This window comes from Pseudomicrostroma glucosiphilum (genome assembly GCF_003144135.1).
Source record: "Pseudomicrostroma glucosiphilum strain MCA 4718 unplaced genomic scaffold BCV69scaffold_2, whole genome shotgun sequence".
NCBI lineage: Eukaryota > Fungi > Basidiomycota > Exobasidiomycetes > Microstromatales > Microstromataceae > Microstroma > Microstroma glucosiphilum.
Window position 1 is genome coordinate 1,803,099 of NW_020289914.1, and position 25,439 is coordinate 1,828,537.

At 56.0% G+C, this 25,439-nt stretch overlaps 9 protein-coding genes across 9 annotated transcripts; 6 read left to right on the forward strand and 3 right to left on the reverse strand.

Annotated features, from left to right (window-relative positions):
• Nucleotides 1-1,391: 1,391 nt before the first annotated feature.
• On the reverse strand, nucleotides 1,392-5,399 carry BCV69DRAFT_116563 (hypothetical protein). The gene has a single exon (XM_025489125.1). It carries the CDS (start codon nucleotides 5,294-5,296, stop codon nucleotides 1,592-1,594), a length of 3,705 nt encoding a protein of 1,234 aa, XP_025350504.1. The 5' UTR covers nucleotides 5,297-5,399; the 3' UTR covers nucleotides 1,392-1,591.
• An 82-nt stretch (nucleotides 5,400-5,481) lies between these two features.
• BCV69DRAFT_280953 (hypothetical protein) lies at nucleotides 5,482-9,099 on the forward strand. Its single transcript, XM_025491800.1, has one exon. The coding sequence runs from the start codon at nucleotides 5,577-5,579 to the stop codon at nucleotides 8,991-8,993; it is 3,417 nt and encodes a 1,138-aa protein (XP_025350505.1). The 5' UTR covers nucleotides 5,482-5,576; the 3' UTR covers nucleotides 8,994-9,099.
• A 534-nt stretch (nucleotides 9,100-9,633) lies between these two features.
• Nucleotides 9,634-11,049, forward strand: BCV69DRAFT_244692 (class II aaRS and biotin synthetase; the record flags this gene model as incomplete). The annotated part of the gene is made up of 2 exons (XM_025490125.1): nucleotides 9,634-9,900; nucleotides 10,045-11,049. Coding segments are annotated over 2 exons (1,272 nt in total), but the record flags the coding sequence as incomplete, so codon positions are not given.
• Nucleotides 11,050-11,616: 567 nt separating this feature from the next.
• On the reverse strand, nucleotides 11,617-12,423 carry BCV69DRAFT_267030 (Nop10 family nucleolar RNA-binding protein). The gene is made up of 2 exons (XM_025490820.1): nucleotides 12,276-12,423; nucleotides 11,617-12,170 (listed from the first exon to the last, which is right to left on the reverse strand). The coding sequence occupies exons 1-2, from the start codon at nucleotides 12,370-12,372 to the stop codon at nucleotides 12,073-12,075; spliced, it is 195 nt and encodes a 64-aa protein (XP_025350507.1). The 5' UTR covers nucleotides 12,373-12,423; the 3' UTR covers nucleotides 11,617-12,072.
• A 254-nt stretch (nucleotides 12,424-12,677) lies between these two features.
• BCV69DRAFT_280955 (putative 40s ribosomal protein s20) lies at nucleotides 12,678-13,664 on the forward strand. Its single transcript, XM_025491801.1, has 2 exons — nucleotides 12,678-13,043; nucleotides 13,183-13,664. Exons 1-2 carry the CDS (start codon nucleotides 12,735-12,737, stop codon nucleotides 13,240-13,242), a joined length of 369 nt encoding a protein of 122 aa, XP_025350508.1. The 5' UTR covers nucleotides 12,678-12,734; the 3' UTR covers nucleotides 13,243-13,664.
• A 529-nt stretch (nucleotides 13,665-14,193) lies between these two features.
• BCV69DRAFT_116670 (Pkinase-domain-containing protein) lies at nucleotides 14,194-17,543 on the reverse strand. Its single transcript, XM_025489126.1, has 4 exons — nucleotides 17,163-17,543; nucleotides 16,979-17,083; nucleotides 16,791-16,907; nucleotides 14,194-16,700 (listed from the first exon to the last, which is right to left on the reverse strand). The coding sequence occupies exons 1-4, from the start codon at nucleotides 17,430-17,432 to the stop codon at nucleotides 14,289-14,291; spliced, it is 2,904 nt and encodes a 967-aa protein (XP_025350509.1). The 5' UTR covers nucleotides 17,433-17,543; the 3' UTR covers nucleotides 14,194-14,288.
• Nucleotides 17,544-18,332: 789 nt separating this feature from the next.
• BCV69DRAFT_116696 (hypothetical protein) lies at nucleotides 18,333-18,931 on the forward strand. The gene has a single exon (XM_025489127.1). It carries the CDS (start codon nucleotides 18,440-18,442, stop codon nucleotides 18,746-18,748), a length of 309 nt encoding a protein of 102 aa, XP_025350510.1. The 5' UTR covers nucleotides 18,333-18,439; the 3' UTR covers nucleotides 18,749-18,931.
• A 247-nt stretch (nucleotides 18,932-19,178) lies between these two features.
• On the forward strand, nucleotides 19,179-22,162 carry BCV69DRAFT_280959 (putative GFA1-glucosamine--fructose-6-phosphate transaminase). The gene is made up of 4 exons (XM_025491802.1): nucleotides 19,179-19,385; nucleotides 19,599-19,637; nucleotides 19,732-19,804; nucleotides 19,900-22,162. The coding sequence occupies exons 1-4, from the start codon at nucleotides 19,383-19,385 to the stop codon at nucleotides 21,885-21,887; spliced, it is 2,103 nt and encodes a 700-aa protein (XP_025350511.1). The 5' UTR covers nucleotides 19,179-19,382; the 3' UTR covers nucleotides 21,888-22,162.
• Nucleotides 22,163-22,342: 180 nt separating this feature from the next.
• On the forward strand, nucleotides 22,343-24,395 carry BCV69DRAFT_297290 (hypothetical protein; the record flags this gene model as incomplete). Its single annotated transcript, XM_025494099.1, has 7 exons — nucleotides 22,343-22,800; nucleotides 22,868-23,180; nucleotides 23,251-23,352; nucleotides 23,439-23,524; nucleotides 23,598-23,750; nucleotides 23,819-24,023; nucleotides 24,162-24,395. 7 exons carry the CDS (start codon nucleotides 22,343-22,345, stop codon nucleotides 24,393-24,395), a joined length of 1,551 nt encoding a protein of 516 aa, XP_025350512.1.
• Nucleotides 24,396-25,439: the final 1,044 nt, after the last annotated feature.

A 25,439-nucleotide genomic window follows, 5' to 3' on the forward strand; every position in this document is an offset into this window, starting at 1 on the left:
CCTTGTGCCTGGAGACTGCAGGAGTGGCTGATGGCGGTGCTCGAGGAACGGTGCCTTGAACGCTGCCAGGAACAGTGGCCGACCTTGTTTGCTCCCGAGACGTAACTAGGCGCACCGGGATTGATGTCTGCAGAGCCAAAGACGAGACGAAGCAAAGTGGAGTGGCGGATCTGGCAATGGCAGAGGTGATTGTTAAGGTAGTAGGAGTATCGAGGACGGAGGGAAGGAGAGAGGCGAGCCTGTAATGGAAATATGGGCAAAGGGAGGATGGAGGAGGGGGTTTCAGGACGAGAGGGAGGGGACCAAGGTAGTAAAGGTCCAGTGAAATCGCCGGCGTAGAGAAGAGGAGCTGGATCGCGGTCCAGGGTCGTCCGCACCCCGACAGCCAAGGACGAAGGAAAGGAGTGAAGGTGATCGTGCAAGCGAGGCCAAGGGTGCGGGGATGGATGCAAGCAAGCAGGGATCCGGACACAATGAGGAATCGCGACTGCTCTCAGGCCCTCCTTGTCACTCTTCCCCCTTTGCACGACGGCGTCTCCGATGCCATGCGACGAGGACGGAGCTGCTTCACCACTATTCCCTGATCCATTTCACCAACCCCGTCTACGCCTTGTCCCGCCCCGACGCCCGGATCGCTCCGCCTACGACTCACGGAGGAGGCGGCGGTGGGGGCGGCGAGCTGGAGCAAGTGAACAAAGGTGAGAGAGAGAACGGGGCACAAGCAAGCAGCTGCACAAGGGAGAGGGGCGAGACGAAAAAGATCGGCTAGGCCCGGCCCTGTGGCAGTAGGCCTACCCCGCCTTTACGCTGGGCGCAAGGGGGCTACTTGGCTGCCATCCAAAGGTGGGTTGGGTAGCGCCTCGCTTCAGCAGCCCAAGTTAAATTGTCCATTTCGGCTTTGCGGGGTCGCAAGCAGGCGGGCGGCAGAGGAGGTGGTCAAGTGCTCCTGTGCAGTGGCGTACTCGCGTGGCTTGCGTTGGCGCATAGATTGATTTAGACGTCTGAACCCTCGCCTCAGGAGGCCTCCTCCTCCCACCGCCGCCCTTTCCGCGCAGCGCCCGCCCGAGAGTATAGATGAGCGGGGTGCATACATAGCCAACGGGTTATTGAATGACTGCAGCTGGGGGCCAGGCATCGACATCGACGACAATGACAATGACAACGACGTCCACTTCGGCATCGGCATCGGCATCGGCGGGGCGGTGTCGGCTTTTTGCGCTTTCCTCTGATCATCTGCTCTACCTTCATCCACGGGCTATGCTCATTCTTGCCTCTCGCCCCTCTCTCTTCCGTACGAAACGCGCCAGCCCGGCCCCTTCTCGCGACGCGTTCAAAGCCACCTTCGTGTAAACTTGCCGCCCATGTTTGCCGATGCTGAGAAACTGGAACAAACAAATTCAAGAAAAGCGAAGATAAGACGGCGGGTATATTGGGCAATGAAAACAAGGCGCGCAGTCCAACCGACAAAGACATGAAGAGGACAAAGCGCCTCGTTGCACTTTGCTCAGGAGAACAAAGCGCCGCGTGCCCAAAAGTGCACGGAGCAGGAGCAGGGGCCTCTTTCGAACTAGCGGCTATCTCGAACTAGCGGCTATCTCGAGCTGGCGTCTCGAGAGGGAAAAAGTTCTTCGACAAAGATGTCGAGGAAGGTATAGATCAGATGTCGATTCAATCGTCGATTTTGTGTGACGGTATTGAACAATCGCCGTGCGCCCTTTCTGGCCTTCTCCCTCCCCACTAGAGAGGCCATCTGGGGTAGCAGCAGGTCAATCTTCGACCTCGCTCGCTGCTTCAGCGCCTCGCTCGCCGCTGGAGCTCTCGTCACTTTGGGACCTGCCTCCCGTAAGACGCCGCCGGGCCAGAGGCTCTCTTGTAAAGAGTTCAGCAGGCCCACTAGGTAGTCTTCCGAAGTTAGCTGTCGAAGGCGCGTGCGCACCTGACGGTCAATAGTACCTCCCAGAACCTGTTGGACTACGACGGCAATTGCCGTTCTTCTCCATTCATCTTGTCGCAGGTCCAGCAGCTCTACAAGCAGGTCCACCAGCGGACCCGTGATAACGCCATTCCCAGGCTTGCTTGCTGATGCGGCCTCTTTTGCCTGAGCTTGTGTCACCGATAGTCCGGGGATTGCATTCGTAATGGTGGCCTCCGCACCTGCTCCTGCTCCTGCTGCTGAGCCCGATAGATGGTGGGACAGGACATCCACAAGTGGAGTGGTACCGAAAAAGAGGTCGTCGACGCCGCGAAGCAAGTCTCGAACGAGAGCCTGACCCGGAAAGGAGAGCTTGGACCCGGAGAGTGCAGCAGTGGCGCTGTTCTGGTGTGATGGTAGCATGACAAAGGGGCCTTCTCGGAGAAAACGTCTCAAAACGCCCTGCGAACAGGCTTCCGGAGACGCTACGACTCTCTGCAGATATTTCTCCAATCCGTTTCGACGAGTCTCTACAAATCCTGGAGTGAAATTGAGGGCTACGAGTCTCTTGCCCGGAAACAGTGCATCGATGGCTGCGTGCTGAGGGAGATTTGCTGCCAGCAGGGCCGAGTGAAGTAGGTCGAACTCGGAGTATCGGCGATGGCATGTCCAGGTCGCCACTTGCCCTTCGCCACCCCTAGGCCTGATACACACGAGGATGTGATAAACATTGTAGGTCTTTCCGTCCGCATCTGTCTTGACCGTAGATGTGGGAATCGTTACGGAGGTGCGAGCGGCTTCTAGGGCATAGCGCTCGACGTCCTTGAGATGCGCGCTGACTACTTCCAGCTCGCGCCTGACGGATGCAATGCTCTTTTCCACCAGCTGTTGCTCTTTCAGAGCCTCGCCCATGAGCTCGTATTGAGTCTCTAGCTTCGACAGGACATCCAGTTGCGATGTCAGCATCTGTTGTTTCTTTCGTAATCGATCAGCCTCTTCCCCTTCCAGGTCGACTGTGATGCTCTGCCCCGTTGCGGCTGCTTTCTGGCGACTGTCCTCGTCAAAAGAGGCCACACGATTGGTGGTAGCAGCTGTCCTAGCAGCAATCTGAGGAGCAGAGGCGCGCCGTGGCGTCAGGTCAGGCCTCGGAGGCTGCAGCGACGAAGTAGCCGTCTGCCGTGGGGCCCCAGCGGCTCGCAGCTCCTGTATCGCTCGACTTGGCTCCGACATCTGACTGAGGCTCATGTCTGACCTCGTTTCCCGCTCAGCTACAGGGGTGTGGACGAGATCAGAGATCGTCTGTTGAAGTGCGTCGATTGTCTCTGAGCGGACGTACTGTTCGTCTCGAGCGGACGAGCGTGTACCTTCGGATGACAGAGCCACAGTCTGGACATCCTGCTGATCGTCGTCGAAGAGAGGGTCGCTGAACAGGGGGGACCGACCATCAAGGTGGGATAACATACCGCTTTTACCGCCCAACAATTGTTGCAGATGCATATCTGCGGATTGATCACGAGCGGCGGCACCTGTGGGATCCACTGCCACCACTTTGTCGGCTTGATCGTCATCGCTGTCGGATCCAAATAGATCTGCGTGGTTCGCACCACGTTGAATCTTGTCCCCTTGAGACGCAGAGCGGTTCTTCTCCATGGACGTCCCTGACGCTGCTCGAGAGGTGCGAATAAACGAAGGCGATCGAGGCTGAGGAGCTAAAGTCTCAAATGGCGTCATAGCGCCGTTGTCATGGCTAACATGCTGCTGCTGCTCAGCTATGATGGCGCAGGCAAGTCTATATTGTTTGGATGTCCCAAACGCTGGCCAGTCTTCTTCGAAGAGCTCTTCAAGCACTGCTTGATGCGACTCCAGGATTGCCTGTCGTGCCTCTACTTCCGGGATCGAATGCGACTCATGTTGGAACGACCGCAAGGTCTTCAAGTACCTCGGTGAGAGGAACGAAAAGATAGGGCGGTCAAGGGCCGAAGCAAAACGAGCGGCATCTTCGGTCGAGAGTGAGCTAGCTGTCGCAACTCCGGGCAGCTCCAGAGGGACTTTCCAGGAATCCACAGAGATGTGGTACTGTATTAGGTAGCCTCTTCCTCTGATGTCAAGGAACTCGGAAAAGTATGAGGTCGCGATAGGATCATTGAGCACCTGCGCGAAGTTGACATCGTTAGTAGGGCCATTCGATCCATTTCTCTTTGCGGACTGATTTTCGGTATTGCCGAGGATGAGTATCCGCTCGTCGAGGGCGGCTATTGCTCGTCGCAACATCTCCGTCCTCTGATCGGACTCTGCTTTGGCAGCAATGCGAAGCTTGAGGTTGTTCCTGAGGGTTCGAGCTTCCACGAGCGAAGCAATCTGCTTGATCTGCGCGAGGTAGCGCTCGAACGCTACAGACGGCGACTTCTTTGCATGCTGAGATTTGCCAAAAGCAACCGAAGAGGCTCTCGTCTGTTCCAGGTCCACCGCCGTACGTAGATTGCTTATCAGCCGCTCTTCTTCGAGCAGTATGGTAGCTCTTCGGTCTACCAGCTCACTCCAGAAGTCAGGTTCGCTAATACGATCTACCAGAGGCAGAAGAATAGTGCATGCAAAAATTTCGCCGAGGGTGATGCGTAGTACTTTGGTAGACAGTTCAACAGCCGGTAGAAGGTCTCCAATGATACGGCTCGAAATCCTGCGCATGTGTGAAAGTTCCGTTGGTCTTGTATCGGAGGAGAGTGAATTGATAGCTGGGTGGAGCCGCCTGAAGTGGTTGTATCTGCTTGCTAGGAACAGGTCGCTCTCGTAATCATCCGAATCTACGTAGCCCCGTAGCTTTGTTTCCTGAAGCCTGATTGCCTCGAGGTGAGAAGTGAACTCTGATACCACTCTGCCGTAGATATTAGCCGCGTCGAGAGTCTCTACTCTGCTGCCCAGTCTGTCAAAGACGCGCTCAAGGAGCATTTGCACTTCTCCCTCGAACCAGTCATCTGGTTCTGCCTGGTCCCCCACAATCGGAGAGTGCCATCGCTTGACAAAGTCCCTGACGATAAGTGGCACGAGCTTCCGCTGCGCTATGGCGGAGAGGCCCCGAAGCTTGGGCGGCGGAGCTGTGTAGCTTGTCTTCGTGGGTTTCTGCTCTCCGAGCGTGAGATTGCCAGGTGGCCTGCTACGATGGACTGTGAACTTCCGATGAATGGCATCTAGGCGCAGAACCGACAGCGGTGCTAGAACAGCTACGACGATTGCGACACTGAGTATCCAGGTGGTGACGCCGCTGACGAGGGGGATGAGGCCCACCGCCAATGCGTATCGCACAATGGAAGGTGCGAAGGCGAGCAAAAGGAGGACAGCCCATGCGGGAAAGCTTGCGAGGAAGGCGACTCCAGTCACATCCGACATGGCAGGAATAGATGTATAGGCAGCGACCCGAGCATTGCGGGGCGTGGGCAGTGCTTTGAACAGTATCGTTGTATGGTATCGGAGGAAGGAAGGTGTGCAGCCCTTGTGGAGTGATGCAAGAGCTTTCAGGCGCATTTCAGACGCGGGAGTGCCAATGTGGGCGGGCATAGTCCAACACCCCCTCTCACTACCTCCCCTACCAACTCATCATAACCTCAGCCGTCGTACAGACGTCACATTACATGCTCCTTGTGGCCCTGCTGTCATTCACAGCGCAGCCATGAGGAACCCATTGTCCAAACAACCTGATGATGGCTCCCTCCGGGCACCAGCTCAGAGGCAGGGCAGCACTGGGAACGTAGAACCCTCGGCAGCAACTCCTTCAAGCAATCGCAAGAGTGGCGTGGCAGCATTGGCTTCTGACACCCGGTCCTTCTTAACCCCAAGCTTCGCCTCATCATCGTACAAGTCGCCGATCCGACCAGCAGCATCTCCAAGCGCCACCTCGACAATCTCCACCTCGTCTGCTGCTCGGTCTCCCTCGGCCCAGGGGCTCAATGGTCAAGAGGGAGCTGCTGCCCGGCTAAGAAGAGTCGCTAGCAACGCATCTTTTCAAGCTGTCAAGAGTAGTCATACAGCATCGACACCTACTCAGAACGAGGCAGAGGAGCGCAAAACAGAGGTTTCGCCTCCTCATGTCCAAGCGGACGCTACTGCTCCAGAACCGGAACCGCCCGGCAAAGGTGATGGAGGTTCAAATTTGGTCGTGCCCGAGATCGGGACAAAGCGTCCACTGCCGGGCGGACAGCAGCGTCCTTCTCAACCAAGTCGGTCCCCTTCGAGACGCAAGACGTGGTTTGGATGGACTGCGTCAGAACAGCAGCCCGATGGGGTCAGCAGCGAGACTCCTGCAGAGCAATCTGGGCCAGAACCCCGTCCTAGGGAGCCATCTCAAGTGACTTCGGGCGAGCTTGCACAGGCCGAAACAAGTGGTGACCAAGGCCCTGCACAGCTCTCGCGTTCATCCAAGCCGACCGCTACTTCAAAAGTCAATGACGCAGGGGACAGGCAAGCATCGTGGTCGATGTGGAGAGCCGCTTCCGCAGAGCCGTTGCGCAAGAAGGAGGTCAAGTCGACAGAGCCCGTGCCTCAGGGCGCAAAGGAGCAGGAAGAGGCTCCACTCAAAGCTCAAGAAAACGAGACCAGTAGTGTCGCACAGGCTGCAGAGAGGCTTGTCTCGCAGGCGGCTCAATCCGTCACGCCTGGCAAGAAGACTAATCAAGACGCCACAGGCGCAACCCCGGGAGGCAACGTACCCGCCGGTGAGGCAGCCAATGCTGCGAACGCCGAATCCTCCAAAGTACAGCACTCGGGCCTCTGGTCTTATTGGCCCGGAAGTTGGTCTACTTCAGGTCAGAGTCAGGTGCAGAAGAAGACAGACGCTTCTTCGAAGGACATTCCAGAGCAGCAGCAGCAGCAGCAACACGACGCAACGCCCAAGAATAGCTCTAATAATCCAATGGGAACTCGAATGGACACTGTCACTGATGATCGGCAAGAGCAGCCTGTCTCAGATATCGGCAAAACTGTCGTCGCTGCTCCGAACGGCTGGACGAGCTGGCTTCCGTACGTTGGTCAACCTTCTGGTAATGTGGCTGCAGCACCTGTCCAAGATGACTCTGGAGAATCTGCAGTGGAGGCAGCCAAACCTCTTAGCCCAGCAGAAGAGGTCAAAAGAGCCGCTTTGGCCAGGCCAGATCCGTCTCCCCCCGTCGCTTCTTCCTCTTCCCTTGAGCCTTCATCAGCTGTCCTCAACACGGCCACGCGCAGCAGCTGGCTGGCTTACTTCGCCACTCGTGCAGCTCACCCGGCTTCTCGCATCACAGGTGGACAACCTGAGGCGATGGAGGTCGACTTCGAAGAGATGGATGTAGATCCACCTGCAGCCAGCGCTGGTGTAAAGGGTAGTGCTGCCGCTCCCAAAACGAAGAAACCAGCCACAGTACACAGCGGAAAAGCGGCCAGCACGAAATCCACCCCTGCACCGTCGATTAGTAAGGCAAAGGCCAATGGAGCTCCCAAGCCCGATCCAGCTCCACCGACGGACGAGCCCACCACTCCACTTACAGAAGATAAGGGCAAAGCCAAGGAGGTTGCTAAGAAGGCCTCAAAGCAGTCTAAGAAGCAGGCCTCTTCCCGGCCGCCACTTCCCAACCTCGTTCTCCCATCCTTCGATGACACCTTTCGTACACTTCCTCGCTCGATTGCACCTCCAGCTGGCGTACTCAAGAGGACCCTGAGCGCTATGAACGCCTGGCTCTCCAGTTCGCCACCAGATGCTGCACGTCTGCGCACTGCTCCGAAGGTCGGCAAGAATATGCAGAAGGATGAAGCAGGCCTTGCGCTAGCGGAGCAGGCCGCAGTCAGGCTGCCTCGTACCTGGGACGTGGTCGGTCAGAAGTCTCGATCAGAGAAGCGCGGATGCCAGAATGTCAATCGAGTAGTGGTCATTACTTGTCATGGTTGGTTTGCGCAGTCGAAGTTTTCGATGCTCATGGGAAGCCCGACGGGGACCAGTCAAAAATTTGCTCTGGAGATGAGAGCAGCAATCATGAGACACTTTCAGTCGGTCGACGGGATGGAGCTCAATCCCGAGGCAATCACACTGATCCCTTTGTCCGCTGACGGCACTGTAGAGGTGCGAACAGATGCCTCCTTTGCCGCTCTCTTGAGTCGCAAAGAATGGGTCACCCACCTCGCAGCTGCAGATGCAATATTCGTCGCTTGTCACAGCCAAGGCTGTGTCGTGGGCGCAAATCTTCTGGCTCGTTTGATCGAACAAAGCTACATACAGACCAGGAAGACCCGGATCGCCTTACTGGCCATGTGCGGTATTCACGAAGGACCATTCCAGCACATTCAGTCAATGCTCGTCTCTTCCTACCTCACATACTTCGAAACCGAAGCTGCCCAAGAATTATTCGCATTCCAGTCTTCCTCATCGCAAGTCTCAAAGAGGTATCAGGCGTCTATGCGCCTCATTCTAGAAGCAGGGGCAAAAGTCGTGCTCCTCGCTAGCACAGATGATCAAGTCGTCCCACTGCATTCGGCTCTCTTCACCTCCATCGATCATCCAAGCATACTTCGGGCCCTTTACATACATGGCAACACATTCCCCAAGCTAGACTTCCTCACGAACGTTCTCGCCTTCTGTGTGCGAGTACGGAATGCCGGCCTATCTGATCACCAATTGCTTGCGCTACTGTCTGTCACGGTTGCTGGCTCCCTTTACGGAGGAGCCGGTCACTCGCTGTGCTATGACGAGCCCAAAGCTTACGATCTCGTGGTGCGGTACCTCTTTGAGACCACTCACCCGCTGTCTGAGCCTACAACCCGCTCGGATGAGTCGCGACCTCCCAAGCTCGACATTCAATCCTTCGAAGCACCCTCAGCTCGAAGAGCTCAGCTGAGCAACCCTCATCTTCTTCCATGGTCTTTGAGAGGACTTCTCGAAGATAGAGCGGTCAGAGCGACTTTCAGCGAAGAGATCCAGAAGCTCCACGACGATTTTGAATCGTGGAAGCCCCTGACCAAGACGCTGAAGGACGTACAATATCGCCTCGAGCCAATGAGGAGTATCGCTCGGCCGAGAATCCCGCCGCCACCTTCTCCAACCCCTTCCAATTCCAAGCTGTGAAGGGCAAAGTGATCGACTTTTTTTGCTAGAGACTCATCAATCGCCCCTGTATCTTTAGACGTCTGTACACATGCCTTGTCCATAATGTTGATTCTCTCATGCTTTCCTCTTTCCTTCCGTTCCGTTCACTTTTGAGACTAAGCGTGCATTGACCTTCTGAAGCTCGATCCGGATCTTCCACCCTGGCTCGATACCCCACACGTCATCTCCTATGCTGTCCAGAGGTGCATTGCGAGCAGTACAGCCGGCCAGCCGGTGGCGGCTGGTGGTCCTCGCCTCACAGGCTGGATATAGCAACATCACGACAAGGGGTGTAGCCACCTCAGCCTCGTCACTCTCCCCCGCGGGGCCTCCCACCTTGCTCCCTCGTCAAGTCGATCGCCTCGCACCTCCCAAGGTCCAGAGATGGATCACCGACTCTCTGGACACCATCAGCGACTCAGAGTCGGGATCTTCACAATCTGATGATCGCTTTACTCCAAACTCCCTCCTGAGAAATGCAAGAGATCGGCGAGCTGCTTTCCGATTGCAGGACTGGGATCGGCTGCAGGCGCTTCGAACGGAAAGGAAGCGGGTTGGTAGGGAGAAACAGAAGGCAGAGGTGCAAGCGAAGGAGCTACAAGAACAAATCACTGCCTTGATGAAGAGCAGAAGGGTAAAAGGGTCTGCTAGAGGTAGTAGTGCGACAGAGGGACAAGGGACGAGCTCGTCTGCCAGTGTCCACGGTGATGCTGCTACTCAGGCCAATGGGGAGAGCCTCCTTGAGAAAGCTCGAGAGATGAGGGAGAGTGTTATGAGGATCACAGAAACGTACAGCTCTCTATCAGAGCAGATACAGAAGCTGCTGCTGCTCATGCCGAACAACACTCATCCAGACGCACCAACAGGTAGTGAGAGCTCTGCCTTTGTGCACTCCTGCTATCTAGGTGCTGCTTCCTCTACTTTACCTGAGGGCGAGCGAAGAGCCTTCTTCTCTGCTCAGACTTCTGCAGAGCGGCAGCAGTCTCGCTCTGAGCGCTCGACGCTCAACGATTGGGAGAGGCAGAGCAAGACAGAGAGCTCGCCTGGCTCGTCAAAGAATGGAATTGCAAGGATAAAAGACCACGTGTCTCTTTCTTCTTCTTTGGAACCTTCCGATGCTCTGGAGATTGCAGCAGGCCGGCTGGCTGCCGGACCGAACTTTCCATACCTGATCGGCCAGCTTGCTATGCTAGAGCAAGCTTTGCTACGCATGTCCGTTGCCTACGCAATAGAGAGGGGCTTCCACCTGGTCTCGGCGCCAATCGTAGTCAAGACAGATATCGCCGAGCGATGTGGATTCAATCCTCGAGGTGGTGAAGGTGGCCAGACCTACTTCGTGTCCTCCTCTTCCGCCTCATCTGAGAACGACAAGGAGCTATGTCTCGTCGGAACTGCCGAGATCTCACTCGCAGCTTTGGTCGCAGGGAGAACATTCTCTAGGACACAGCTACCCCTTAAGCTCCTCGCCGTGTCTCCTGCATTCAGGGCAGAGGATGGAGGGAGAGGATCTCAAACAAAGGGCTTGTACAGGCTACATCAATTCCAGAAGGCCGAAATGTATGTCGTATGTGAGGCAAACGAGGGACTTGAGAGCTCAAGCGGGTGTCGGACGAAAGGAGAGTCCGAATCGATGCTCGACAGTCTCCTGAGCATACAACAGGAAGTACTTCAGTCACTAGGCCTGACGTACAGATGTCTGGACATGCCCACAGAAGAGCTAGGCGCATCTGCCTTCCGTAAATTCGACATCGAGGCCTGGATGCCCGGTCGAGGAACGTGGGGCGAAGTGTCATCTGCATCCGACTGTCTGGACTACCAAAGCGCTCGACTGCACATCTTGCAGGACGCAGGCGAGGAGAAAGGCAAGTCACGCAAAGCACAACCGGCAACGACTCTGAATGCCACCTTGTGCGCTACGCCACGACTCATCATCAGTCTGCTGGAGCAGTATGGTGTGGATGAGCAGGCGCGGAAAATGAGACTGCCGGACAGCCTCAAGCCGCACTGGATTGGAGACAGTTCGCAAGTCCAGTGGGTTGCAACTGGGAGAGATACATGGGCAGACGGAGCAGAGTTGAACGGTGCGACAGCTGGAGTGTCCAGCTCAGCGCCATCAGGTGGGGTAGGCGGCAAGAGGCAACTGTCCACATGTGCCAGAACAAGTCATGCCACCTCGATACGCTCGCAGCATAGACACTTCTCCTCCTCAAGACCTTCGAGGGCCCCTGCCCCTTCAATGTACAACCAGCTACGCTCACGACTGAGCGCCCTCTCCGTCCGTACCGGGACTGACGTTGCCTCTCTCTCAGCCTCGTTCTTCATCCTCCACGAGATCACGGCGGTGCTGCCGCTCTTCTTCTTCTTCTACCTCTTTGGTCTCTTTGGAATCGGCGAAGGGATCTGTGCTTGGTTCACTGAAGCGGCAAAGGAAGATGGCAATGAAAGATCCGATAGTGCTGTGTGGAGTTGGAGACGCAAGATTGGCGAGTGGATGAGCGAAGGGTCAGCTCGGACCGAGAGGTATGCCAGACGGAAAGGCTGGTGGGGCTTCGAAAAGGGTAGTCATGAACAGACGTTGGCGAGTGAGGAACACCAAGGTAATGCACCCTCGGTAGGAGGTCAGAGGACCGTAGTGGCAGGAGCATTTGCCAATGCCGTGGCGGCGTATGTTGTTACAAAAGTGAGTCGCTGAAAGCGTAAAGTACACAAGAAGGCGATAGAGAAGCGGGCCCCCCTGACCCTTACCTCTTCATCCCTTCTCCGATAGGCGCTACTCGCCCCGAGGCTGCTTCTGTCCTTCTACCTCTCTCCCGCGTTTGCGAGAGGAATCTTTGAGCCGGCGAAGAGGCTCTTGAAGGGGCGGAAGGTCGTGAAGAAGTGAGAGGCGTAGTTTGGGCCTTGTAACGCTATGTCTGTAGCCTGCCATCTCAAATTTTCACCCTTATCCAGACCAATCTTCCTCAATCTGAGTGTTCATCAGAACATGTCAAGCCCCTTTTCCCCAAAATTCGACTTCCTCTCCTTGATTTGCGTGCATTCTCCAATCCTTCTGCATCCTCTACATGGCCTTGGCAGGCAGCTGAGTGAGGAGGATGCCAAAGCGCTTCTTGATGGTGACGCGGTGCTTTGAAAACTTGTCATCGGGCGAGAAGCGAGCTGAGAGATGAGAAGGTGGGGATGGATACATGTTTGGAGTCAGTGTCGTGATCCCTAGGATACTGGTGCTTGCAGGTACAGTGTGAGAGCGCTGCTGCTACTCACCTGGATGAGCGCTCTTTGTCATCTCTCCGGCAGGGGTGACCTTCTTGAGGGTGTAGATCCGCTTTCCCGATCCGTCTACTGTGTACATGAGATGCATCTTGTGTGGTAGGAAGTGTGTAGGGTTACGATGTGATGGTGATGGTGAGCTGACTGTTCTGCTGACTGGTACGATCCGTCGTTGCAGCCCAGCCTCGAGTCCCTTTCCTTCCTGGCCTTGCTTCCGGCCGCGGGGCAAAAGTGAAATTCCCAGCCTGGAAGTCTTCGGCACCGCGCTGAGGCGGAGTCTGAAGTTGCTCTCAGCCCGCGGTCGCTGGGCGTGGCTGCGAGGCACTCGGCCGCCCCGCCCCCCGGTTTTTCTTCTTCGGCCTTGGCCGCTGGTATCCTCCGTCTACATCCAAACCACTCAACCCTTACAACTCACCCTCACTTCCTCCTCGGTCACCGCTGACTCCAGACAAGATGAGCTACGTCGCCAAGGACAAGGATGTTGACGCATCCGCCCCCTCTGCCAAGATCCACCGAATTCGCATCACCCTCACCTCGCGAAACGTAAAGAACCTCGAAAAGGTTTGCAACGACCTCATCTCTCGATCCAAGGACAAGCAACTCCGAACCAAGGGACCCGTAAGGCTCCCTACCAAGGTCCTCACCCACGTCACTAGGAAGTCTCCTTGTGGTGAGGGTTCCAAGACTTGGGACAGGTTCGAGATGAGGATCCACAAGAGGCTCATCGACCTGCACTCTCCCTCGGAGATCGTCAAGCAGATCGTGAGTATCAGCAGGGCAAAGAGTGCGCAATGGAGGAAGAGAGACTATAAAGGAACGATGGGAGACAGGTGAATGAGTAAAAAGTGACACCGAGAATAGCGACTGACCATCCGCCTACATCCTCGCTACTGCTCAACAGACCTCCATCTCTCTCGAGCCCGGAGTTGAGGTTGAGGTCACCATCCTCTCCACCAACTAAGCTTCTCGCCAAGAGAAAGCCTGCGCCTTTTACACTGCCTCTTCTTTGCTTTGGAATGGACGATGCCCACTTTGACGTCCAGCCATACCAGATCCGTTCACTCTGATTTGGTCTTCACCAAGGCGAATATTTGAGAAGGGTAGAGAGGGATGTCAGGGAAGCAAGACCCCTTAGTTGTCCTCACGTTTCAGCGGAGGGTGTGTGCATGTAATTCGGTGTAGGGGAACAATCAAAGAGGAACAGCTGGAAGGATCGTTGGATATAACGATTCCCATGGCTCCCGTCTGCTTCTCCCTGCATCAAAAACAATGGCATACCATTTCCGTCCCCCCTTGCCCTAAACCTTGCAAACACTGACCTGACCGAGCGACCGACCGACCGTGTGCGTTCTTGTCCACTGTGTGAACAGATCTTTGTGTCAGCTCAATCCAGATAAAGGCAGCCAATAAATGAAGGATCGAATGGATGAATTGGATATGATGTTTCATGCCTGTCAATTGCAGTGCAGAGCAGTGCGGTGCAATGGTATGCAAGGCAAGGCAAGGCAAAGCAGAAGGAACACGAAAGAAATTCCTGCCAAGGAAAACACCAAGGACCAAGGCAAGGCAAGACGAGACGAGAAGGAGAAGGAGATGGGTTCAGGCAAGGGAAAAAACGAAAGCAATGTTAAGTGTGCAACAAGGTTGAAATGGAATGGGGTGAGAAGACGAAGAGGTGGAGCAAACGAGTGAGTGTTAGGGGGGGATTGAACAATGGAGAGCGAAAGTGGGACAAAGAGATGCGGCAGTGTAAGAGTCGGGGTTGGTGGAGAAAGTGGAGTTTGAGAGTGGATATACTTGCGCTTTTGTCTGACCATGGTCGACTTGGTGCGCTGAATTGGGCTTGCCTGGGTGTAGCCAAGGGCAGTATGCTAAAAGATTGGATCTGTGTCGGCAGGCAGAGATGGGGCGACGGTATGCGAGGGCAGAACAAGAAGAAGGCGCTTTCGCAGGACAGTCCTTTCCCTGAGGGGTATCTTGAAAGGGGCATGGTCCTACTCTGGCACTTTACTTGTTCACGACAGTCCTCGAAGCACCACTGCTGGCGGTACTGCTCGCAGCGCTGCTCGTGCTCGTGCTCCTAGGCAGCGTCGTCGAGCCGGCAGGGGCAAGTGTGGCAGCAGTGCCAACCTTGGCCGAAGCGGTAGAGGCTGACCTTGCTCCAGCTGCAGAGGCAACGCTGCTGCTGGCAGACGCCGAGACGGCAGCGCTAGAAACCGTCGTTGCCAGGACATCTCGGCAGTACTTGAGTCTCTTGAGCATGTTGCGCACCGTCCTCCTTTCTAGCGGCGTGGTGATTCTCATCCCTACCTCAGCCAGCGTGAGGCCAGCAGCAGAAGCCTCGGCGAGGGCCTGACTCTCCTGCAGCGACCTCTCGGGGTGAGAGATGGCGATGATTTCGGTGAGGTAGTAAGAGCACATTACTTGCTGCCCGCCCGTCGTCTCGGTAGGCGGGATCATCGAGACGATCAGCCCGTCGGCAGAGAGGAAGACCTTTGCGTGGTCGTAGAAGTTGAATTGCACCGTGCCCGTAGAAAGACGGAAGACGATGGCTTGCTGACAGCGGTACCACTTGTGCACAAAGGCCATACCACTCTCGATTGCCATGTCGCGGAAAGTCAAGGGACTGTTGGCGCCATACAGGCGGTCCATGATCTCTTGCTCAAAGAAGCGGAGGATCTTGACCTTGGGTTGCAGCTCAGTGGCGTACGGCACTTGACTCTCGTCCTTGAGGTCCATCGACTTCGGATAGCCGGCAAAGTTGAAATTGTAGCAACTGAGCTCGCCCGTGGCGGCTGCTGTACCGGTGCTCTTCACTGCAGGATTCGATCTGGAAAGTGCACCCCTCTTGGCGCTGGCGATGTAGTCGCAGTGAGTGCGCGAACAGTTGATGCTAAGACTCGTCGAGTCGCGGAAGTATACGCCCACACTTCCATCACTGAGGGCATAGCCTAGACCGTACTTTTCAGAATGGTCCAGCCATGAGATGACGAACACCTTTGGACTTTCCGCTTGGGGTTCATCGAAGTAAAGCTTCTCGCCAGAGACAGTGAGAGGCTGGTAATCCATGCCGACAGCGGCAGCCTGGATGGCCTCCGAAAGGTAGTGCGTCATGCTCTCGATAGTGGAAGCCTTGGCTGGCGGTGCACGAACGAAGTTGCTGCTGGGGAGGCCCTCTTCGTCACTTGAAGGTGCTGTCGGAGACCTAGCAGCAGCGACGTTGCTACCGCTGGTGCCAGAGTTGCCTGCTACCAAGCGAGCCTTCTGACCCAGCATTCTCCGCTCTTCGGCTTCTCCGCCCTCAGCTGTCAGGCCATTGAGACCGGAACTTCCAAGCGCATTGCCGGCTCGCCTCGTTGAAGGAGGGGCCATACCGCGAGCGGGAGGAGACGGGTGGGCGTTCTCCTTGTCGAATGCAGCAAGGGGTGTGACCTTGCCACTGTTGACACTGCCATTGCTGCCACTCTTTGTGACAGCTCCGGTAGCAGTGGCAATCTTCTGCCCTGATTGAGCTCTGCTGATGCCTAGGGTCTGGAATTGCCGTGCGAGAGCAGCACCACTCGACTTTGCTGACGCAGAGGCCATAGGTGCCTTGACGAGAGGTTGACGACTGGCTTTGAGCAGGGTAGAAATCGGGCTGGCGGGCTGAATTGCTTGCTGGAATTCTCTGTCCATCTTCTCCCTTTCTGCCTCCAGAGCTTCTTGGTGTCTGAGCTCCTCCCGAGCATCAATCTCCTGTTCTTCCTCGTCGAGAAGGTCGTCGGCATTGGGGTTCCAAGCACTCCTTTGCTTGACGAGAGCAAAGTTGCGAGCATTGTCACCTACGGTGAGGGGCAGCGTAAGGCGAGGCTCGCTGACGGTAGCTTGCATAGGAATGTAGATCGGGATGGCGCCGCAAGTAAACCAGGGATGGTTCATGATCTCAATGAGACTGGGACGGTCAGAGGGCTTAGGAGCAAGGATCTTGGTGATCAAGTCCTCTGCTTCCACTAGCAGCTCTGCCTCGGCTGGGATGTGGTAGTCGTTCTTCTTGATCTTCGTGTAGATCTCCTGAATATTCGAAGTCTGGAAGGGAGGTTTACCGACCAGCATCGTGTATAGGATGACTCCGACTGACCAGACGTCGACCTCGAAGCTGTGCCCTTCGCCATCATCATACAAGACCTCAGGCGCGATGTAGTTGGGCGTACCGCACACAGTCTTCTTGCGCTCGCCTTGGTCCTTGAGTAGAGCAGCCAGACCAAAGTCTCCGATCTTGACGTTCATATCCTCGTCCAGGAAGATGTTGCCCAGTTTCAGATCACGGTGAATGATGTTGCTGGTATGCATCCCTTGGCATCCGGCGAGAATCTGGACCATGAAGTATCGTGCTTCAGCATCGAGGTACCTTCCTCGCCTCTTGACCATGTCGTTCATAGACTGTTCGTCGGGGCCGAAGACGTGTCAGCGGGTCAGTCAGAAGCCTCAATAAGCCCGAGTGGAACTCGTCCGCCCGCCTGCGCTACTCACTCCCGCCTTGCACAGCTCTAGCCGGAAATAAACATGCTCGTCGTCTTCGAATGTGTCTTCCATCCTCACGACATTTGGGTGCTTGAGAGACGAATGGATCATGATCTCCGCAAGGATCTAAATGGGACGGGCGGTAAAGATATTGAGTTGACTGATGAGACCATGAGAGCCAGTTGCGCGTTGCTCACCTTTGATCGAGCCTTCTTCGACTGAAGGTGCTTCTTTGCAATGACTTTGAACGCCCTCATCTCTCCCCGAGCATTCTGAGCGTCATACACTCGTGCGAAGCCACCCTGTGAGAAAGATCATAACATGGTGGCGAGGAATGATCAGCCGATATGCTGCTGCCAACACAGGTGCGCTCGTACTCACTGAACCCAAAAGTTTGCCCCTAGCCCATCTGGTGCCCTGCTCATCAACAATGATCTCCGGTGGATCTGGCAGATTGATGGGCTTCTCTTGCACCTTCTTCTTCTCCTTGGGCTTCTCGGTCACCGGTCTGTTTGCAGTAGTCGTGGATGTGGGCGCCAGTGTTGTAGTCTCTTTCCTGCGAGCGGGTGATCGTTGAGCGTAGGTGCGCCGTCTAGCATCCATGGAGGATGGCCCGGACAGGGCCGGGGCAGCCTCGTACGTAGCGGCCATGTTGACTGCTGATCAGTGGGACAGCCAGATGTTGATTTCCTTGTTCTTCTCTGTCCTCGTGGAGAGGGAGAGGCTCGTCGTGAGGAGCAAGCAGCAGCGTCCTTTGACTGGTGGTTGTTGCCTCGCGAACGTGGTGCTGAGGTGTCACAGTTAGCCCGATGGGGTGGTAGGGGCGAGCCCGGCTGAATGTGGCTTCGAGTGCAACAGCGTCGAGAGTACAGCGATGGCAATGACGGTGCAGTCGGGGCGAAGACGATGGTTTCGTGAAGGGACAGAAGTAGTATGGAGGGGCGAGGGACGAGATCTGGTGCGGGGATACGAAACAGGCAGGCTCGGGTCGGCGAGGTCTGTCATTCAACTTGAGGCTTGGAATTTGACGTGTAGGTCACGAGTGTGTTTCTCCCCCCCTTGCCTCTGCCCGGCCTCTCGCGTGCGCCTTTCCGTCGTTCCCTTCCGTTCCTGATTCTCCTCCCCGCGCTCCTTGGCATAAGACAACAGCTTCACTGCGCTTCGTCACCACGGCATGTGCATAGCAGGCAACGGTCATTCTTCGAGGTGTGATTGCGACCAGGGATGTGAAGCCAGTTCTCAGACTACACAGACTACACATGGAGAAGACGTGCTGAGGTATGCCCACAAAAAGATGAGGACCTGTTCATCCCGATCCTGTAGGCAACAAGAAGGCTACCACAGTGGACTGCTCTTGGAAGCGCCAGGCACTACCTGGTCCGTCCAATGTCCACTCAAGTCCGGTAGCAGTATGGTCGCTCGGCTCAACATGGTCTGTCACTGAACGGGAACGTCGACTCAGCTCCGTTGGCAGCCCTGGTCATGCATGCTGCATACGGAATTCGCAAGCCTCTGTCTAGGATCTCTCTGTATACTTCGGCGGAGGACCGACAGAGGTGCCAAGATCCACATTTGCCAGTCCCTGAAGACCTTAGAGCGGGTACGGCCCGGTCGGATGCGTCGCGAGCTACTGCTGATTAGGTTTCTGTGATGCCGCGATGCCGTGCTCGCGGGACCCCTTGGCAAGCTGGAAGATGTCAAGAGGCTTTCTTGACATGCAGCAGAGATTTGCCCTGCCTTGCCCCCCCGCTGTTATGCCAGCGCCGCCGGCCGGCGGGAGGGGCGAGAAGAGAAGCAGTGTGTGGGTGTGGGCGATACCAGCCTGCCTGCCAGCCACATCAGAAGCGGCCGCCTGCGACTTTTTGCTGATGATGCACCATTCCAGTCTTCGCCTTGCGGCCCCGCCCTCTCCGCCAACCCAAACCCTGCAGCTTTTCGCGCCGGCTTTTATTCCACCTCTGCCTTGACGGCACCCTTAGAATGCCGCATTGACGTTGTGCCCCAGGTAAACAGAGGAGGGAAATAGAAACGAAGAGAGGAGAGACGTGGCTCTTGGTTCAGACGATACAATTGAGTAGCGGCCCTGACATCTCCTGCATTCGTCACTTGGTGGTTGTCAGAGAGGGACTTGGCAGGCGTGTGTGTCCAGACGCAACTCGCTGACCGGGCTGTGTCTGTGTGAAGCAAGGCGAGGCGGCGGATCGACGACAACAACACGGACCAGCATCTCGCCTCGCGCGCATATTCAGGCTCCGCCCACAGACGCCCGACACCGCTCCTGCGTGGCCCCTCCTCTCCCGTCACCGATGCAGTCCTGGTCCCCTTTTCGCTGTTGACCACCACCTCCCCTGCCCATCGTACCACTTCTTTCATCACATTCGCTCCCATTCGGTCTTGCTGAACCATCACAGTCCTCCTGAATCTCTTAGAAGAGACCAGCAGCACCCTTACGAGCACCTTCGCAAAGGCACTCAGTCCCTCCTTGTTCCTTCTTTTGCCATCTTCCTGCCCTCAGTCTCGCAACACTCGCACAACACCAGCACGCAAGCCTCGTCTTCACTTCTTCTCTTCTGACTTTCTTCATCTCATAAATCTTCCATCATGGTGAGTGCCCAACCAAAGGATTGCCTCTAGCTCGTCTGCCCATGCCCCATTCCCTTGAGGTCGGACAGCAGCAGATGGGCGTCTTCCGCTTGCTTCTGCATTCTGGTGCTGCCCACAGACCTCTGCCTCCCCGAGTAGCGTTCTGAGCTTCAGAAGAGCCATAAATTGACCACGCCGGGGCTCTCTGCCTCCTGAATTGGCTTTTCTTACCAGTGTGGAATCTTTGCATACGTGACCCATTTGGTAGAGAAGGTATGTATTGAGAGGCGGCAAGAGATAGAAGCGCAGTGCCTGTATGCTAATAGACTCATTCTTGACCTCGGCTACGTTGCTCACCTGCCAATAGGATCGTCGTCAAGTCATTGAAAATCTCGTCAACGGTCTGGCAAGGCTGGAGTACAGAGGATATGACAGCGCTGGTGAGTGAAATGTAGAGCCCGCACCAATCAGGCTGCCCGCTTGAAGATCGGCTTCGGCTGACGGAGTGCCCCCTCTACTGCTCGCAAATGCACAGGAATTGCTGTGGACGGAGACTCAGAGAAGGAGGTGCTGATCTTCAAGCAGGTGGGCAAGGTCGCTGCCCTGCGAGCACACATTGCTGAGTCGTCTGTCGATATGGACAAGTCCTTCATCTCTCAAGTCGGCATGGCACACACCCGATGGGCTACTCACGGCCAGCCAAGCCCCCTCAACTGCCATCCCCACCGATCAGACCCCACCAATCAGTTTACCGTTGTGCACAATGGTATCATCACCAACTATCGAGAGCTCAAGCTTGTCCTAGCAAAGCGGGGATACACCTTTGAGACCGACACCGACACCGAGGCAGTCGCAAAGCTGCTGAAGTACCTCTATGACAATGTGCAGGGAAGGAAGCCAGACTTCACTTCTCTCATCAAGTCGGCCATCAAGGAGCTGGAGGGAGCCTTCTCCTTCGTCTTCAAGTCGACACATTATCCAGGGGAGGTCGTCGTTGCTCGTCGTGGGTCGCCGCTGCTGATTGGTGTCAAGACAGAAAAGAAGCTCAAGGTCGACTTTGTGGACGTCGAGTTTGGTGGTGCCATCGATGAGGAGGGAGGTACAGCTGAGACCCGTGCTGGTCAGGCTGGCCTGCTAGCCCCTCCCCCAGCTGGAGGCTTGTCGGTCCCCAAGCCCAGGGACAACCTTATTCGTTCCCAGTCTCGAGCATTCCTCTCCGAGGACGGCACCCCACAGCCCATCGAGTACTTCATTGCATCAGACGCTTCAGCCGTCATCGAGCACACGAAGCGTGTCCTCTACCTCGAAGATGATGACATTGCCCACATTTCGGAAGGCGAGCTGCACATCCACCGCCTGCGAAGGAACGATGGTCTCTCCTCTATGCGATCGATTGAGACACTCGAGATGGAGCTCGCTGAGATCATGAAGGGATCTTTCGACCACTTCATGCAGAAGGAGATCTACGAGCAGCCTGAGTCTGTCATCAACACAATGCGAGGAAGAGTGAACTTTGATACCCGAACCGTCAAGCTGGGAGGCCTGAGTGCCTATCTGAACACCATCCGACGCTGCAGGAGAATCGTGTTTATCGCATGTGGTACCTCTTACCACTCTGCCCTCGCAACTCGATCAATCTTCGAAGAGTTGACGGAGATTCCTGCCTCGGTGGAGCTCGCTTCTGACTTCCTGGACAGGCGGACACCAATCTTCCGAGACGACGTCTGCGTCTTTGTGTCTCAGTCAGGTGAGACTGCTGACACCATATTGGCTATGAGGTACTGTCTTGAGCGCGGGGCTCTGTGCCTCGGTGTTGTCAACACTGTTGGATCTACCATTTCGCGAGAGTCGCACTGTGGTGTGCACATCAATGCTGGACCCGAGATTGGAGTAGCTTCTACCAAGGCCTACACCTCTCAGTTCATTGCTCTCCTCATGATGGCTGTCCAACTATCCGAGGACCGAATTTCGATGACCGAGCGGAGGAATGCCATCATCGACGGTCTGCATGACTTGCCAGAGCAGATTCGAAACATTCTGTCACAGGACAAGTCGTTGCAAACTCTGGCCTACGGCACTCTGGCAAAGGAGCGATCCTTGCTGATTATGGGTCGAGGTTACCAGCATGCCACCTGCCTCGAGGGAGCTTTGAAGATCAAGGAGGTCTGCTACATGCACTCTGAGGGTATCCTCGCCGGAGAGCTCAAGCACGGCCCTCTTGCTCTGATTGACGAATCCATGCCGGTGATCCTGATCATGACCAAGGACTCTCTCTACCCCAAGGTACAGACTGCACTGATGCAGGTCACCTCCAGGAAAGGCCAGCCGATCATCATCTGCAACGACGACGATCAGGATATCGCAAAGGAAGCCAAGACGATCCGTGTTCCGCGAACTGTGGACTGTCTGCAAGGTCTGCTGACCGTAGTCCCTCTGCAGCTGCTCTCCTACCACCTGGCTACGGCTGCTGGCGTCGATGTCGACTTCCCTCGTAACCTTGCGAAGTCCGTGACCGTTGAGTAAGGAAAGAACTGGATAGCGATGGAGGTTATACGGTGTCAGATGTGGCGCAGACGACTTGGACTCGAGCGAGGGATGTCTCATTTGGTGGGCCATTTCCATTTTCCCGACCTCTGCGTCGCTCACCGCCTTTTTGCTCGGCCCCGAGGTGTGCCCTTCTGCGCTTTCGTCTTTTGGAGCATCGATGTGGCCCATTTTCTCTTCCTGTCTGCTTTCGACCGCTCTTCCCTTCCCTGGACAGAACTGCGTTCCCACTCCAATTAGACGACCCCAAGTTCTCCCTCTTGTCTGCCCCGCTTGATGCGCGACCCAGCGCAAGTGTTGGTTCTGGGGCCGCGCAGTGTGTTGATGTTTTAAGCTCCGACCAGATGCCTCTCCCATCTCCGTCCGTCCATCCCCACTTCCGTCTCGGCTACCGTCGCTTGCTACTTTGTCACAGTCCACTCCCAACGACGGCCATGGCGACTCCACTTCGTAGACGTGTCGTCGACAACGATACCGATACTGGGAGGCAGCATATGACCAATGGCGGCTTGTCTCGATCTTCTTCCACTCCGTACGACATGTACAAAGCTCGTAGCCGAAAAGCAGAAGCAGCCGGCGCCGGTGGAACCAACACCAACGGCAGCTCCTCGCCTTCGCCTTTCATCTCTGGATCTCGCTCGGGTACGCCGCATGTTGCTCGTCAGAGTGCCTACAACAGGGACTGGGGGCTTGGTACGCCGGCAGATTCGAACAGTCCGGTGAGCCGAAAAGGAAGCGCGGTTGCTAGTCCGGCTTTGAGAGGGACGGCCGGAAATGGGCCTACAAGAGCTTCTGTCAATGGTCGGAGCGAGGGGGAGAAAGGGAAGAATGTGACGAGCAGACAGAAGAGAATCAGTCGGGCTTTCATAAGGAGGAGAACCATCAGACAAAGGTTGGTAAGCATACAGAGGTGCATCGTCCATTCAATTGCTCAGCCTCTCTGCCTTTCCGAACTGCAGGATCGAGTCTCTGCCAACGGATCTGCTCGATCACATAGCCGGTCTTACCTTGACTCTATCGGAACATCTCCAAGATGCTGCCCTCGGGTATCCTATAGGGCTCTCGTTCCACGTCCTCTCCCTCCTCTCGCATCTGGCGTCCCCCACATCAGATCTTTCCGTCGCCTTATTGTTCGGCGTCGATGCCTCGTCAACTCAGGCCGCCTCTGTCTTTGGCGGTGCAGGAAGCGCGGGCGGTGTCAAAGGCAAGGGAGGGCTCAAGGATCTCAGGAAGGCGGCCAAAGCCGCAAGAGTCAACGCATGGTCCTGGGTCGTGAGTCGATCTTGTGCGGTGCAAAAGCTACTCCCGGACGTCGCTATACTGACTTGCGTTGACCTCACAGGCCGCGGTTCTCTCATTCGCGCTGGTCCTCATCTCAATCTACAATGCCTACATCCTCTTCTGTAGTCGCCGGAAGTATCGTCTCTGGATGCGCAAGCAGGAGGTAAGTCATCTCTTCTTGTACCAGGCGACTTGTGCCTCTCGCTGAGCTGAGACTTTTCGTCTGCTGTCATCGTATCGGTCCCGTAGGACAAGCCAGCAAGTGAGAACGCGAGACTCGTCCCTGTCCATCTCGACAACGATGAAGGCGAGCCGTCCATGCAGGATAGGCTAAGGTCAGTTTAAGAGGAGCTCGATGGCCTTCGGACCGAGCTTCCACTCAATTGACGCACCCTATCCCCACCACAGATGTCTAGTCTTGGAGAAGCTCAACGAGGTTCCGATCTTGAACTGGGTCATACCCGATCCGCCCGATCTGCACAAAGGTCACAACCATATGGACGCTCAAATCCATGAGCTCAACGTCTGGGAGGCGCCGGACGTGCCAATGAGAATAGCAGTGTAAGTCAGCAACGTAGGCAGGGACCGAGAGTTAACAGCTCCCTTACTCGCTTTTCGTCCTCGAACAGCATCTACTCGCCTCTGCATGCGTGTCTGTGGCATTTTGCGGGAAGCCCTCTGCTTCCCACTGGCGGTTTCTTGGCCTGGTTATCCCTCTTCTTCGTCATGACGCTCATCTCTGCACAGTCCTACATGGCCATCACTGCCTTCGCGGGCTTGGTCAAGGACAAGTCTTTGCTCGCTGCAGAGGTCATGCGCGAATATGACCAAAAAGTGAGTCTTCTAAGCGAGGAAAGGGCTACGGATTGGCTCCACGAGCGGGGATGAACCTTGTTCTGGCTCAGCTTGTCAGCCAGGTGCAGGAGGTCTATCGCTAGGCACAGAGAAGCTGACTCCCTTCCATTTTCCCAGTTCGTGCTCCCGCGTGCCATGCCCGAAGTACGTGACGCCTGCGTTCAGACTTCTCAGGCGGAAACGCTCTCCCCGGATGATTGGATGACAACTTCTCCAAGAGCTCGTACCTCAAGCCACCTTCAATCTTCGCAGGTAGACGCTGCCTCTCACCACCCTTCGGACCGTCGTCTTGGCAAGGGCGGAGCCAGACATCAGAGCCGACGGCGTTTGAGCGAAGACAGGAGCAATTGACAAGATCTGCCACGCGTCGGCGACCTTCACTTCGTCCAGAGAAGCGAAGTTCTCAAGGCCCCAGAAAGACCGTGTGAGAAAAAGCGGGTCATAGCAGTGGGCGTCAAAGTATTATTTCTGATATGCCGTAACCGCAGACGAAGTGCCGATTGCATGCCCGACGTAGCCGTGTGGAGGAGTAGAGGTATAGCTGAGCCATGCCGGCGCCCCTGAAGGGCCTAGGTCTGGGATGTACGTGCGGCCTTTGCCACTGGGATGACGGAGGGTGCCTGGCGGGGGTTGGGTGGAGCAGCCGGCCGGCGGAGGCGCAAACTTCGACGCGAGTTGAGCGCCTTGCGCGTGTGGCCCGCATGTTCAGGGTCTACCCCGGGTCAGAGCTTGGGCCACATGAGAATATAACCGAAGGGATTGACGCGAGATGATCTGTGCTAGTGGAGTCGGTGGAGGCACAAGACGAGGAGTGCAAGCAGTCGCTCTACCAGCTCAGGTCACCTGTCGATTGTCTGGGGCCTGGACGCTTACACATCGGGCAGCGGCAACGTGCAACAAAGCACAGGCCAAGGCAAAGCGGCCTCTAAGCGAGCACATCTTCGCGTCCAACTCCCTGGCGGTCTCTGAGCGCCTCCCCGCATTGCTGTACCTTGCCGCGTCCAATGTTTACCCATGAGCCATGGAGCTCGGCCCTTGCTGCCTCTGCTATGACGATCCTTAGTCCATTTCCTTGGGGCCACGAGATGGTCGGGCGGCCCGAGACATCCGGGCCCATTCTGAACCAAGTTCGCCTGCCCGGACCAGCAGGGTCGTGCCGCACTAAAGACTGGTGCCCGGCGTAGCTCCTTCCCGATTGAACAGGTCAAGGCCGGCGATCGCATTGTGGCTCGACCTCGTCTCAATGACGGTCCAATTGCCAGACCGCACGGGCTGGACTCCACAAGGCGGTGCTGAAGATCTGTGGTAGAGCTGATGACGTCGGCATCAAGGGTAGCATCATTGGATTTAGACCTTGTATCGATCTCCACCTCCGAATGCTCACATTGGTTATAA